Raw genomic sequence first — 16336 nt, forward strand, 5'->3', positions numbered from 1 at the left:
TAGTGAATATTAGTATATATAGTGTGTGTGTATATTTATATAATTATATATATATATTTATATATTAGATTGAAGTTTGTAGAGAAATTTAAATGATTTTCTTTTTTAATATTAAGTATGACACATTAAAAACATTCAGCCTCATGGTGGGGAGGGGTTACACTTGCATACACATGCAGTATTTACAAGGCTGGAGTCCATGTTTGTGTTTTACATGTGTGTGTCTGTATCTGTGTGTATTTATATGAAGAGCTTTGTTAGTACTGCCAAATAGCGTTGTGGTTCCCACACAGATGCAGGCTGGAGAGCAGGCGTATACGTCTTTGTACACATATTACATTAAAAGACCTTTGTCCATGTGTAATACATCTGACTTATTGACGCTGTTAACCCATCTAATGCTGAGGCACCTTGAGTTTATTTTTGTATTTTTGTATTTTGTATTTTTTGTAATTTTAGTTTATTTATTCTGTTGCTCTTGGTATCAAATCTGACATCTAAATCGAGCTCATTTTATGGCTTTTTCAGATGCTGACAAAACACCTCTTATTCATTTACTCATAAGAAAACTCTTTTAGTAAGGAAAGCTATAAAGAAAGGCCAGCTGACTGTATACGGATCTACTTTTAGTTTCCCTACATTCCTCTGACCATTTGATCCAACATGCTTTTTTTGATGTACACACTGTCAGTGTGTACATCAAACACTGACAGTCACTGGTTTGCCACTGGTCAGTTAAAACATGAAGTAGGGACGTGCACATTAAAACGAACCTGCACACCTCCTCTTTACCATAAGTACCAAAAGAGTTTCAGCTGAAATTGCATTGACTGGACATCCTGAATACCAGGTCAGCTCAACACAGACAGTGTCATGGATTTGGTGAAGGCTCCATACTGCTGGTTTTTGAAGCCAGTGAGGCATAAATATTTAGTTTCTGCCAAGTTTTACAGCATTTATGTAAGCGAGCAAAAACGAAAGCAAGCAAATGAAAGCAGAATGAGGGAGAAGAAGAAAGGGGCGTGAGGATAAAGAAAGGAAGGAGAAGTGAAAGACCTCCACTGAGGCTAAAATCCCCTCTACATAATGCATGATTATCTCCGAATTAGTCTCGCAGTTTTCATTTGTGACGATATGGGGTGAAATACAAAAAATGCTGAGGAATTTGTTTTTTCAAAAGTCCCTGGATCCAGATTTGGATGACATTCAATAACTGATCACTTCTAAGACGGACCAAGCCCAGCTCTTTTAAAACTGTCACATGAATCCACTAATACCTTTTGTAAATTAATCAATCAACCAAATCAGTCATATAGCCTCCTTGGTGGTCGTAGTAACAAAAAAAGAAGAATGAACAGGGGCAAAGAAAAAAGAAGGTGGTGATAACGGCAGAAAAAGAGCAAAAGAATCATGCTCTAACTATGTGAACTTACCACACACTTTGATTTTATATTTCATACTGCAGGCACGGGGGGGTCCCTTTAAGCTGCTGGAAGTTTTAGCTGTTGTGAGTTTCCCATTAAATTGTAAGAGTGCTGGGATTTTTATGGAGCTATGGGGAAATCCAGATCAAAGACAATAAAGTGGATGATCCGGACTTGGGGGATCAGCCCGCAAAACACAATTTAATCGTCTGAAATTTCCACTGGGAGTGTGAATCTCAATCTCAAAGACTAGAAATAATGTGGTTAGTATTTTTAGTATAAGTGTGTGTGGGTGTGTGGTTAATGTGATAATGCACTGCGGATGTTTCTAGAGGACTGGCTCAAGTGAATGAAATCCAAAATTGAGCTATGTATAAAACTTCACCAGCAGTGTGATCTGATGGGGTTTTTAGTTCATTTAGATGATATCGGTGCCATCACATATTTTAGGAGGCTTAAGATGACACCAGCTGAAAGATTTTATCGGCTTCATCCATGTGCTGTTCATGTGCTGCTAGAGGAACAAGCGTCGAAATGGGAAATGATGGTTAGTTAGGGTCAAATAAGCTGTTGTAGTGAGCTGTTTCAATGAAATGTCGTAAACCTTTCAGGATACTTTAGAAAAAGACCTCATGTGGAGTAAACATTTTAGTTGTAAACTCTGCAAAGGATTGAACTTGCAGTTTGGCAGTTTAACTTTAAAAATGAACAGAAAAACAAGGCTGCGAGGCGTGTACAACTAAAATGTTTAACAATCAAAAGCCATGTTATGTGAAGTGTTTCTGAGCCAGAAAGTCTCAAAGGTTTAAGTGTTAGTTACAGATAAGTGAGATTATCAAGGTAATACTGTGTTCAGGCATTAGACATGTTAAATCGAGGTCCTCGCCCCAGCTGCAGTGGTTTCCTCATCATTTGGTAAGGGGTGTTCGATTGTCTACAGTAGTGGTGAGCGGTGGACAAGATCTGTGGGGCTTCCTTTGTGTTTTTGCACTTCTCAGGTGGTAGTAGTTGAATCCTCAGCTACCGTGCCATCTTTGCCCGCCTCCAATATGGCACCACTAGCTTTCAGCTCCACTTCAGGGGTTTTAGGAGCGACTGCTTTTGGAGCTGAGCCTTTGATAATATCGGCGTGATCCGGGCTCAGTTTGGAATCCGGTCCAGGTTCGGGCGTGCCGTTGGTAATTGGTTCTGGTGTGGTTGGCTTGGGGTGCTCAGGGGTGGGAGTAAGGGCACTCTTACTATCAGGTGTTGGAGTGGTGGCTTTGGGAACAGCTGGTTTAGGCTCTGGGCTTGGGCTGGGCGCAGGTTTTTTATCGGCCTTGGGTTCTGGGCTAGGGGCTGGACTAGGTTTAACAGCTGCTCCTTTGGGCACATCCAACTTTTCCTCCACAGGTTTATCAGGAGTTTTCTTGGTCTCCGGGGCTGGGGTCACTTTAGTTTCAGGTACAGGACTGGGCTTAATTTCCACAGCTGGTGGAGCACTTGGCTTGGATTCGGCAGCAGGCGGAGGACTTGGTTTGGTTTCAGGAGCAATAGAAATGCTTACAGCCTCAGAGTCAGGGATTTGATCAGGGGCCTCAGTGTCAGTGTCCAGGGGGAGAGCAGTGTTAAAGCCAACGCCGGAGTCACTGGTCTCTAGATTACCAACTCCAACTTCTTTAGAGGAAACCTCGAGACCCTGAGGGTAGGAAGACAAGGTCAAGCAAGTTTGTTTGTGTCTATTAACAACAAATTGATTCAAAGTTGCATTCGATATAAAAAGGGGACATAAAAAGGCACATATACAAAAGATTTAAAACCACAAAGTAAACTGGAAGATAATAATAAGCTAAAATCGAATAAAATAGGAGAGTACATGTCACAGCGAAGCTACAGTGCAATGCGAGGTTTTAACAAATGTAACTTAAGGTAAGGTGTAAAATGCAGTGGCAAAGAAATGTTTTCAGCCTTGATTTAAAAGAACAGAGTTTGGGCAGACCTCAGGTTTTCTGGGAGATAGTTCGAGAGATGTGGCGCATAAAAACAGCAAAGCTCAAAGATGCTTTGACATGTTTGGCTGTTTGTTTGCTTGACCTATCCCAAAAGACCTGAGGAGTCAGAACGACTCATGACACAGCAGCACATCAGAAAAGTATTTTGGCCTTGAATCATTCAAGCCTTTGAAAATCATAGTGATAGAGTAAAATCCATTCTTCGTCAGATAGGAAGCCACTGCAAAAATCGGAGACCTGGACTGACGTGATCCGCTTTCTCGATCTTAGTGGGGACTCTAGCAGTAGCGTTCTGAATAAGCTGCGACTCTCTGTAAACGCTTAGAACAGCATAAGAGTTGAGACATCATTAGAAACCTCAGTGACTCAGTTTTAAGTGGGAAATAACACATTTCCTTACTTTAATATCCACCTCAGTGCTCTGTGACTTCTCCGTGTTGTCAGCCTGGGAATGCTTGGATTCCTCGCTCATTTTGGTGATGTTCTTGACCACCTTTGAAGACGTACACAGAGCAGAACTTGTCATTATATCCGAGCACACTCTATCCTTATGCTCTTCATCACATCGTCAGTAGTGTATTTTTTTCTCCAACCTGTCTGAAGGCCTCTCCTTCCTCCTCTTTTCCAGCGTTCTGGGCAATCTTCTCCAGGGCGGCAGCCCTCTTGGCCCTTTTCTTCACTTTGATCAGACAGGACAGCAGGCAGACCAGCAGAAGGAAAGCCAGCAGGCCCAGCAGGGCTATGATGGCCACATACAGTGTCTCCAGCTTATAGGCTACAAGGACACACGGCAGAAAAGAGATATTAATATTTCAACCGACTTCTCATTGATGTGTTGAAATTCTATTGCATACAGAAAACAAATTCCAGAAGTTTTCAGCCCTCATTACTTCACAGGTACAGGAGACGGCCACATGACATTTTAAGGGCTGAATTGCACATTTAATTTTAAAAAGCTTAAATGGCTTAAATTCACAATCTAAGCAAAAATGAGCAAAAATGTATTGCCTATGGTGTAGAGTAGACTTATTGTTCTCCGATAATTCACTGGAGAAAAGTTTTAAAAGATTATATTTTGGGTAAACTTTAAAGGGTCATATCATCACGTGGAAGAGGTGGCTGGTCAAAACAGGGTAAGGCATATGAAATGTCTAATTTCTACATATTTTTAAGCATTTTTACTTTTATTAAACACTTGTAAAATTAAGATCACATCCACGGTTAACCATTTATGCTCCCTTTCACACCTATGGTCGACCTAGAATTACTAACTAACATAACAGTCATCCAAAGACAGTCTTCACAGTCTTCTAATTTAAAGTCATGTTAGAAATGTTATCATTGAGGGCTTAAAAATTCAGGAAAATAAGGCGAATCAAAAAACACCAAATTTGAATTTACACATTTTGAACTTGAATTTTGAAGCTAACATTTTGCATGACTTTAAACAAATCAGCTCCCTTTGTAGGGTTCAGCTAGGGGGATTTTTCAGATCCAGTGCATTTTAGATGGAATGACCTTTTACCAGCATAAACAGCAATACAATACCATATACTATTAGTGTTTTCCCCACTCCTTGCTTACGTTTCATTTCCAAGAAGACAGTAGACACAGTGAAATTCTGTAGGTCCTTAATCGTGAACAGGCCTTCATCTTTATCATTGACGTCATCCAGAATGACCAGTGAGCCCTCCAGAGACAGACGGTTCTCGAAACCCAGCTCTGTTTGGGCCTACCGTGAAAAAACAAACATTTTCATACTTGGCATCAAATACAGAAATCCTGATTAGAGCAATAAACATTAAACATGAATGACTGATGAGAAATGGAATACAAACCTATTCATACTGACTGATACAAGGATTTAGCTCTTAAGTAACATAAACAGCACACACAGTCTGTTAGAAGCATTTATCAGCTATAAAACAGCCTGAACTTCAGCACAGGCACTTAGAAAAGCTGCAATTACTCAGCAGGTTGCAAATAATGAGAAGAAGAATATGGGCAAATGTCATAAACAACAAGGCACACATAATTACAATAGCAGTTATAAAATTTGCTTTTACAATATGTTTGAAAAATGAATGCTTTTTTATGCTTTTGTGCAAAATAATATGTATATATTTTTATATTATACACCACAATATAGGGTATTTGTAAATGGCAGCTAGTGTGTAGATACAATACCTGTGGATAAAAAATAATCAGCCGCAGCTTTTAATCTTTGAATTCAGGTGTATAAAATCAAGGACCGACTCGCGCAGTCTGCCTTTACATATAGAGTGAATATAAATCCCATTAATCATGTTGTATTAATACCTATGTATTAGCTCAGTTTTAATTATTAAAGTTAAAGCCAACCTGTTAACATTATTAAATTAAAGTGGATGTTTATGCTCATTTCATGCTCTGCTCCATATTTTTTGGTATGAATCTTACTTCAAAATAATCCTTATTTATCTGATACTCAAAGGGCAGCCACTTAGACTTAGACACTTAAAATCAGCATCCACATTTGTAACAGTATATGGCAGAAAACAAGGAACAGAAATGACGTACAAAAATGAAAGAGTCATAGCTGGACTATAGTGGGGGACAGGGGTGTGTACTGAGCCCTCTCCTGTACTCACTCTACACCTACGACTGCACAGCCACTAACAGCTCCAACATCATTGTGAAGTTTGCGGACGACACTACAGTGGTGGGTCTTATCACCAACGGTGATGAGACGGCTTACAGGGAGGAGGTCAGCGCCCTGACCCACTGGTGTCAAGACAACCATCTCACCCTCAACGTCGCAAAGACAAAGGAGTTGATAGTGGACTTCCGGAGGTGCAGAGAAGTACACACCCCCATCACCATCAACGGCGCTGCTGTGGAGAGAGTGAGCAGCTTCCGGTTCCTTGGAGTACATCTGGCTGAGGATCTTACATGGTCAGTACACACAAACAAAACAGTGAAGAAGGCGCAGCAGCGCCTCTTCTTTCTCAGGAGACTGAAAAGATTCGGCATGAGCCCCCGCATCCTCAGGACCTTCTATCACTGTGCCATTGAGAGCATCCTCACTGGATGCATCACCACCTGGTATGGCAACAGCACCGCCTACAACCGCAAAGCTCTCCAGCGAGTAGTGCGGTGCTCTGAACGGATAATTGGAGGTGAGCTTCCCTCCCTCCAAGACATCTACAGGAAGCGGTGCCTGAGGAAAGCGGGGAGGATCATCAAGGACTCCAGTCACCCCAGCCATAAACTGTTCAGACTGCTTCCATCAGGAAGGAGGTTCTGCAGCATCCGGTCCCGTACCAGCAGACTGAGAGACAGCTTTTTCCATCAGGCCATCAGACTGCTGAACACGTCATAGACACCTCAGCTTCACTACTGGAACTTTAACATTATGCACTACATACTGTATATAAATGCCACTTGTTTTGCACATATTCAACTCTGTATATTTTATATATTTTATTATTATTATTATTATTATTATTATTATTATTATTATTATTATTATTATTATTTATTTATTTATTTATTTTTTTTAACTATTTAATTTGTAAAAATGTGCATACACACACACACCACACACACACACACACACGTAGGAAAATATTTAGTATACACATCCAGAAATGCATATACTATTATATATTGTACATATATTTATTAGTTTCAGGTTGGCCATTCTTGTATTTTGCTCGCTTGTGTTGTTGTGTTTGCACATCTCTGTTGCTTGTGGGGCTCGCACACAAGAATTTCACTCGCATGTGCTGTGCCAGTGTGCCTGCACATGTGATGTGACAATAAAAGTGATTTGATTTGATTTGATTTGAAAAAGGCTCTAATTACAGGTGTAAATTCTCCTTTGTCCAGCAGCAGGCGCAGTGTGGAGTCACTCTTGGGGCTGTAGTAGAGGTACACCAAGGAGCTGTTGAGTATCAGGTTGATCTTCAGTTTGTTACCGCGTTGCAGTTTCACAAACTCTTTGTGCTCTGAGACACAAAGAGGCAGAAAAGAAGGAGGGACATTTGATAAATAAATCACAAGTCTGTTTACAGCTCCATGGATCATCTGAAATGCATCAGCCCGCAGGAGCCCATTAATGTTTCCGTCTTTAAAAAGCCATTATGGCAGCAGGGGAAGGGGGGGTTAGAAGCTCATTTAAAGCAAGCCAAGTGTAGGAGAAGAACATAGGCATGAGGTGTCTTCATATGTGCTCTCACCTTTGACATTGAGACAGACTTTCCGTTCAATACCACCTTTGTTATCCCTGACAGTGTAGCTACCCTCATCTGCATCTGTAACACCACTGAGGGTGACATAAGGACCACCGGTGCTGACGCGACCCTGATAGCGCTCCGGTGATGTCCCTGCAGCAGTCAGCACCACCAAACCTGGTCTGCAGGAGGGAAAGTCAAAGAGGAGGAGCTTTTTCTCAACCTTTCCTGTTACCTCTGTCTCACTGAATGTACATCAATGTTGCAAAATGTCATTACATATTCTCTTGGGTTAAAATATCACCTACCTAAATGTCTCCCTGGCCTCTGTAGCTCTGGGTCTGTATTCAAGGGTGATGGGAGGATTCACCCCCGACAAATGAATACTGAATTTGTCTCCATATTTGACCATCTGCTCAACGGTGCAATCTAGAAGATAAAAGCGGAGAAAAAAACACTTGATTAAGTGGACAGAAAACTGTCTGAAATTTTCACAGAGATGAACAGCGACAGAGTGACAGTTTATTTGAGAAGGGAGTAAAAAAGAACAGGAAGGATGATGTGACAGATGCTGCAAAAAGAGGACAAAGGATCCAAAAATATCAGAGTTACAGGAATGAAGGGGAAGTAATACAAACCAAATAAAGTGAAAGACAGTAAAGACGAGATAACGACAGGACACCAGCAGGCGGGGAAGGAGAGTGGAGTGGGTTGGTGGTAAAAGAGCTGCATAATTACTGCAGGGCAGCTTCACTCTCTACACACAAACACACACATACCTCTTCATCACTTGATTTCACATTTACTCTCAACATATGGTACACAGCGCTGCGCTACGGTCGCTTTTATCAATATTGGGTTTGAGCCCACCACTCCTGCTCCCAGCCCAAAATGCCTTCTTCACATTTGTGTGCAAGTCTAATCTCTACAGAGTCAACATTGCTGCAACTTGTAATTCTCACAGGACAAACAGGATGTGCTAACAGTAGGTTTATTAAGCTGCTGAAATTATTATTGAAAGCACAAGTAGTAGCAACAGCGAGATATACCTAGTATCAAAAATCTGTATTAAAGGTATTTAGTGGGGATAAGGAGGCGTGTCTGTCTGTGTTTTGGAAATATTAACAAATTGTATGTGACTAATCGTCTTTGACGATGTTCAGATGCTGTTTTAGAGCACTAGTAAAAACATGCAGTAATTGTTTTCTGCGTGACTTTATCGGTCTCTCACATCATCGTGGAGGAATTTGGCCCACTATTCTTTACAGTGTTGCTTCAGAGCATTGAGGTTTGTTGGCATTCATTTATGCACCGCAGTACTTTAATAACATTGAGGTCAGGACATTGACCGGGCCATTGCAACAGCTTGATTCTTTTCTTTTTCAGCCATTCTGTTGCAGATTTGCAGCTGTGCTTGGGATCATCGACCTGTTGCTTGACCAAAGCTTCACCTAAGCTTTAGCTATCAAACAGATTGACTTTAGGGAACTTTGGTATACAGAGGAGTTCATGGTCAGCTCAATGACTGCAAGGTGCCCAGGTCCTCTACCAGCAACATAAACCCATATCATCATCCCTCCACCACCGTGCTTGAAAGTTGGCACGAGGTGTGCTTTGATTAGATGCCACTGCAAACCAAAGCCATGCTGCCGTGTTCTTTGTAGAGATAAAAGGCTTTCCCCTGGCAACCCTTCCAAACAAGCCATAATTGTTCAGTCTTTTTTAATTGTACTTCATGAAGTTTAACATTTAACATGCTAACTAACCGAGGCCTGTACAATCTGAGATGTAGCTCTTGGGTTTTTTGGAGTGTCTCCGACCTCGGAGTGAACTTGTTGAAGCTTGCTCTCTTGAGAAAATTGGCAACTGTCTTGACTTTTTTCCACTTGTGAATAATCTTTCTCACTAATAAACCTCAGAATGCTTGTCTGATGTCGTTCCTCCATGGCAGGGTGTTAATCACCTGGATGCTGCAGACCTGCAAACTTCTGCCTTCGTAGAAGCGTTCACACTTACTGATGATCAGTTAATCAAGTGCATGTGATTAGTAGCAGCTTGGTGTTACTCGCCGTCTTAATTCCTAATCAAGTATCAATTATGTTATTATATCAATTATGACAATCAATTATGTGATTATTACTGTATTTGTAAAAATACAGTAAAAACAGTATTTAATTTAGGTGTGATTTTGTGGGTTTTTAGGAATTCTGTCACCATGTTTAATGTGTGTCTTGTTACTCTGTACCTCGGACTGTAAGCGACATGCGTTTGACATCGTCTGGCTTCTCCAGATTCTTCACGGTGTACACGCCCTCATCTCCCTCACCCACAGCCTCTATAAGGAGATGGGTGTTGCTGCGGTCGAGTTTAGGCCGACTGTGTACCACTTTGCCTTCCCTCATCAGGTGCACATCCTTTGACCGAGGAGCAGACTTGTTATGAAACGTGACCTCCACATTTTGGGAGGGTAGTAGGATGTGGAAATCCTCTCCGTGGAATAACGTGTAAGATTCCTCATCAGCTGGTTTTTATGGTGGATAAAGCAAAGAAACAAACAAACATTAGAGTAAAAGCTCACAATATATATGAGACAAATCAAAAAGTATCTCTCAGACACACGTTTTACCTTTTAAGGGGGCAGAAAGAGCTGCAAACAAAGACAAAAGAGCATTAGAGTTAAACTGATATGAGTAATATTTTACAACCTTTTCATCAGTTAAACTTAAATAAAAATTTCTAATTCCCCTTATAGCATAAAATGTACTAATATAACATCTAATTGCATGTCTTGTCAAAAACAAACCATGCTGACAATGGCCTTACCCGTGGTGACCAGAAGGCTAAGCACGATCACTCTGAATGTCCCCATGATAGTCGATTCTTTAGCGTCTGGAAAGAAAAGGGAAGATTAATTATCTTCAGATTAAATCACAATAAAAGCCAAAGGTACTTATTTTCCTTCATACTTGAACATAGTTTATATTTAAGTAGGAAAATTACTTGGATATCATGAAAACCCATTAAGTTCAGTGCCTCAAACAGGAAACATCTAAAAACAGAAAATCAACAAGACAATGATGATTTTTACGAGACCCTGTGGAGGTTTACAGCACTGCTCAGTTGATATTGATGGTTTGAATGGCTGGCTTTCATGCCGACACATCAGAAGCAACGCAACAGGGGGCTGCAGCAAAAATAACCATCCTATGGTGTTTGAAAGCCCAGGAGGACCAGGAGGAAACACCTGCAGTGACCACAGCTTGACAGTGCAGCGTTTAGTAGCACACTAGTTATATACTTTAAAAAGATCATGATAAATTGAAATGTGTACATCTTTGACCTCATAATATATGTATGACCTTGTTTAATTATTTATGTAAAAGAACGTCTTTTGAACCTCTACGCAATACCTCTAAGGCTGAAAGTGCCTTTCCTCTCTTTTATCTTATTCTGTACAGGTAAAGACTTAAATTAGAAAAGATCTAACCGTCCAAAAAACTGTCTGCGAAGAAGAGACTGAATGCAGGGGCTTTTGGAGTCCCTTCATTTTCTTGGTTCTAATTACAGGTTTTACACAAAATTGGTGCTTGAAATGCAACTTTTGTTGACAAAATAGGATATAATAGCACACAGTTCTGTATAAAAAAGTCTTGAGCCACCCTTTTTTTCAGATCTCAAGTTTTTTCAATGGTTTTAGTTAGGCTACTTAACACGTATCCTATGACTCAACCCAAGGATAAAAAAGGCCTAACTCAAGGGATTAGCCAGTGTTGTGTCTCAACATTACAATGTAATAAAGATAATAATAAATGATAGCTATAATAAATAATTTGTTCCCATTTCTTTAATTTTAATCCATAAAACAGCTTATTGCAGCATGACAATGATCCCTAACTCACTGCCAATGCACTAAAAGTATACCTGGGTAGATATCAGTCATTGATTGGCCTCCCCAGAGCCTGGATCTCAATCTCACTGAAGCAATGTGAGGTCGCTGTGACAGAAAACAGCACAGAAGGCAGCCAACATCCAAAGAAAAGCTTTTAATGTCGTTCAATAATCTGGAGAACCCTTCCATAAGACTACTTAAAGAAATTATAAGAAAGCTTGTCTAAGAGAGTTCAGGCTGTATTATACACTGAATTTCACTTTCAAGCCTTTTACAATTCTACTGAAGTACTAAATTACAATTTATGTTTCAATAAATTATTGCCCTTTTTTGTATTTTTGAAGCAAACCATAGAGCACTGAGGGGTTGTTCGAGATTTCTGCTCAGTACTGTACATAAGCTTTAAATCGGGGTTTTAGGTTTATGTTTTAAAGCTTTTCTTAAAGGTCTAACCTGAAGAGAGGCTCTTTCTTGTTAGGAATATGTAAATATTTATGAGGCCCAGATGTCTTTGGGTCAGTTTCAAGAGCTGCTCATTAATAACATGCCCGAATGTCTGAATGTGACCACAGTATAAAGGTGATCTGGGTAACAGTTCGACTGGTTTTCCCATAGGAATTAAAAAAAAAAAGGTCTCTGTTGTGGAAGAATTCAGCTGAAACACTGAAGGGATTATTGTGATGTGAAGTGCCTTCTGCTACACAGAGGCAGCACATCAAGACAGTTTGTGCAAAAGAGATTTTTGCTGCAGTTTCATTTACAAAGCCCAGGAGGGGCCTGGGAGGGAACACCTGCAGTGCTCACAGTCACACTTAGCAGCAGATAATAAACATGCAGTAAGGATTAAAGTGTCGCTTTGTAACACTGCAGACATCACAAGACATCCCGTTCCTGCTGGAAGTGATGAAGCACGCAGCCATCTTCACAGTCTATTAGGCTGATCGTGTATTTCCGGTATGCCGGCCATCTAACTGGCTTTGGAGAATATATTTCTTCAAAGCCAAATACTAAAAAGGCTCTTGTTGTTCCTTATTATTTAATTACAGTAATTAGCATTTCACAGTGTATTAATCTGACAACCAGAACTGCTGTTACCCAGAAGGCCTCATGCAACCCTCTGCAGTGTGTCTGCCACATTCTCACACAGCACTCTGGGCAGAAAGCCTAAAAGCCCACTGATTTTATTGTATCTGAAATAAAATATGGAACAGAGCTGCGTCACACAGAACACTGTCTCATGGCAAATGAATAAGTGGTGTCCAATCATCACTAAAACTCAAATTACACTGTAATTGTATAACAACAGTCCCCATCTTTGTTTTTCTTCTGCTTGAACCCTTTGTTTGAAGCTGCTGCATCATGCACTGACTGTGACATCTAACTAAAAGAAACCAGACTGACCCTTGAAGAAGTCAGTATTTAATTAATCCAGCAATCCGAGACGTAGGATTGGTTGGCTGTGAAGAGAACGAAAGGGGAACCGTTTGTCCATCTGTTTGCCTCAGCAGTTAGTCTCAGGGAGTCGCAACGGACAACCAGGATATGTGAACCAAAAAAATAAAAAATCTTGTTGTTTTTTTTTAGCGTTTGATGCGAAACATGAGAAGACGAGGCCTGCTTCACTGAGCATGAACATGCATGCACATGACAACACGGGCATTAAGCTATAATATAATCTTATTTATACACTGCCCTGTGGGATGCCAACATAGGCACAGACTAGCATGCCATCTGCCACCCTTGCCTGACTTTCTCTCTCCTTTCCCCAAGCTTCATTCAGTCTTCGTTCCACCTCACTGGCCTCTCCGCTCAGCCTCCTTCTGTTTTTTCTTCTGTTTTCTCACTTCTGTCACAATTTTCGCATCTACAGATATTACCTTCTACCACCGTGACCTTGTTCAACTCACCCTGTCCTCTTCAGCTGCCTTCTTTAACTTTCTGTGCTTCTGTTTGACAGCTTGGTGTCATTTCTCAGTGTCTCTCCGTTACATTTTGTGTTCTCACTATGACTTTTCTCAACCCGAATCCCATGCCTCCTGTCTCAGGGCAGCTGTTTAATTTGCCACTTTCTCTGAATTTTCTCTGGCTCTCTCTCTCTCACTCTCTCTCTTATCGTGTCTCTTTTATCCTCTCCTCCTCCTTATCTTATATAATCCAAGCCAATGCATCCCACTCTGAAATCAAAGCCCGTGCCTGTTCCTTCAAACGCCAAACTCCCCGCTTACGGAGACACAGTCAGATCTTTGTCCATGGCCTTTAAAGAGGCGGAAATGCCTTCAGTGACTGCAAATGTGGGGCAACTACAAAGCAAACTCTGTCTTTAACCTCCATCATTTCTCCTTCATTTTCACTTAACTCGTTTTCGTTGCACGGGGAACACGGGGTCACGTCCCCCTCGTGCTGAGTAGGCAAGCTAGCTTAAGCTCAAGTGAGCTCAAGCAGGTTTACACAGAAGTACGTACTGCACCATGCCTTCACAGAGCTTGGCATTTATAAATCATGAGGCATCAAAGAAAGAAAGAAAGAAAGAAAGAAAGAAAGAAAGAAAGAAAGAAAGAAAGAAGTATTGTTGCATCAAGAGACACGTGTGGGAGTGAATGAAAATGGTGCATTTGATTGCATCATACGTCAAAAACGAGCTTGGAGGTTTCCCCTTCACCAAAACAAAGAATGGTGAAACATCACTGCAGATCTCCTCTTGTTGAAAAAGAAAACAAAACAAATTCAAAGATCTCGTCCAAGTGAAATCAGAGAGTATCATTTTTGTACCATTTAGTAGAGGAAGCCTGTAGCAGCTGACAACCAATTTTCTTACAAAGCCTGCTGCAGTGAACTAAAGGATGAGACAGGTTTCCACCATATTGCTTGCACCTGTCAGATTCATTAAAATCAATGGACATGAGGGAGGAGCGGGGAGGTGGAGGAGGAGGGAGCTGGTGGAGCTATGTGCAGCATTGACAAACATGGTAGGAGAGGTGATGAAAGAAAAGATGTGAGATATATTCATGCTTAAGATGAAATAATTGTGCAGTGATAGAAAACAATGACTGGTTGGATTTGTTGGGTGTTGATGCTGTGCAGCAATGGCCACAGTTTATGAGCAGGACTGCAGGCAGAGCAAGGCAGAGACAGCCTGTAGGCCAAGGCTTCCTCTGAGAAATGAAGCTATAAACCAAGCTTTTAAGTCTTAACAGAACATTTACCCAATAGACCACACAACTAGTACCATGAGACACTAAAATAAATATATCTATATAATTTCCATATAATGATTATATTGCCAGCAATAATGAAATCAATCAAGTATGTCTTTGTATTAAACCTGCTTAGATGAGCCTGCATGTTGTTAAAAATGAACATTTCCCCATCCACAATTTACATTTCTGAAATTTTTTTGAATTTTAATTTAAACAAGATGAGTAAAATATATATATATTGAAAACAATAAATATCCACAAAGCCCGAGCTCCACGCCGGGACCGTTTAACAGGTAACATATTTTCACACCTCTCCTCGTTCCCAGTAAAGCGTGCAGTTGGTGATAAACCCCGCAGCTCGGAGTCTTATCAGCCACCTCAGAGCCGGGACAGCGCATCAGGCAAAAAACTGCAGAATTTAACCCGTCACGTACCGGCCACGTTTAAGGCACACATCCGTACATGTATGTGAAGAAAAACGGCGCTCTGCAGCGCACTTACCTTTGAGTGGCCGGCTGGAGCTGCGGTGCATTCACGGAGCAGACTGCCGGGATGCTTTCAGAGGTGAAAATCTGTGCGGACGTCGCCTGATTTCTCCCTCGTCGTCTCCCTCCCTTGCAACCTCGCCCCCCTCAAGAGCAGCACTTCACGACTCGGGCTCAACATTTGGAAGATGTTCAGAATATGTCGGGCTCTGCTCCCTCTCGGAGCCACTCGACTCGTGTCGGGAAACACCGGACACCCTTCATCCGCGAGATACCTATGGTCATCTGACAGCTAGGGGGGGTATTTAACGAGGTACCAGCCAGGTGATACACGAGGATACCGATAGAGCACAAAGCTGTTTATTGCACAGCATTGTCCACTACACATTCCTGTACATATACTGATCCACTTTAATGTCATTAATGTTTTTACTGCATTTAGTAAGCTTTTTTTAAAACAAAAAACAATTATGGTTTTACTTCGTTATACTTTATTTATTTATTTAGGACAGTGCATGTTAATGAACATAAATGTAAAAAAAAAAAAAAAATTACATGAATGTAAACATGCCAGATTATAGCCAAGGGCTCATTTCCATCTGTTGTCCTTAAACATAAAAAAATAGACATAATAATTCATAAAAATTCATCATTCATTCATAATAAAAACTCCATCACCAAACTTACACATACACACCATTCTGTTCCCAAATAAAACATTAAAACTATACAACGCATACATGATCACACACTTGATTTGTCCATAACCAGTTTTTAACCTTTGCCTTAAACAAATTGAATGTCGAGCATTCTCTAATGGGTTGAGGAAGACTGTTCCACAGATGGCCACCCTGGACAGAAGGACGTTCTGCCCAAATGCTGTCCGTCTGTAGGGTATAAATCGTTGATATGTTTATATGTACTTAATTTTTTAATAGGCTATATTATCTTTAATTTGAGACATGCTTTTACCTTATTAAAGTATTTGTTGTTTACCTCCTTTATCTACCTATTTTTACCACATATTTTTTATATAAACACAAAAAATTGTCCATCATTTCCTCAAGCTATTGCTTTGTTTGCTTTTTTGCCAAGAAGATGCCAGAAAAGGGAGAGCCACTTATGCCATTTGGGGT

At 40.7% G+C, this 16336-nt stretch overlaps 1 protein-coding gene across 1 annotated transcript; it reads right to left on the bottom strand.

Annotated features, from left to right (window-relative positions):
- Window positions 1-382: 382 nt before the first annotated feature.
- Window positions 383-15486, bottom strand: LOC147319058 (uncharacterized). The gene is made up of 11 exons (XM_086311348.1): window positions 15217-15486; window positions 10453-10518; window positions 10256-10276; window positions 9875-10150; window positions 7938-8058; window positions 7636-7811; window positions 7262-7404; window positions 5000-5147; window positions 4009-4190; window positions 3816-3908; window positions 383-3102 (listed from the first exon to the last, which is right to left on the bottom strand). The coding sequence occupies exons 1-11, from the start codon at window positions 15245-15247 to the stop codon at window positions 2419-2421; spliced, it is 1941 nt and encodes a 646-aa protein (XP_086167474.1). The 5' UTR covers window positions 15248-15486; the 3' UTR covers window positions 383-2418.
- Between the last annotated feature and the right edge of the window lie 850 nt (window positions 15487-16336).

The sequence above is a fragment of the Aulonocara sp. 'chitande type north' Nkhata Bay genome, linkage group LG11 (genome assembly GCF_057382095.1).
Source record: "Aulonocara sp. 'chitande type north' Nkhata Bay isolate Kocher_YH1m ecotype deep benthic linkage group LG11, A_spYH_male_GT1.1, whole genome shotgun sequence".
Taxonomy (NCBI): domain Eukaryota; kingdom Metazoa; phylum Chordata; class Actinopteri; order Cichliformes; family Cichlidae; genus Aulonocara; species Aulonocara sp. 'chitande type north' Nkhata Bay.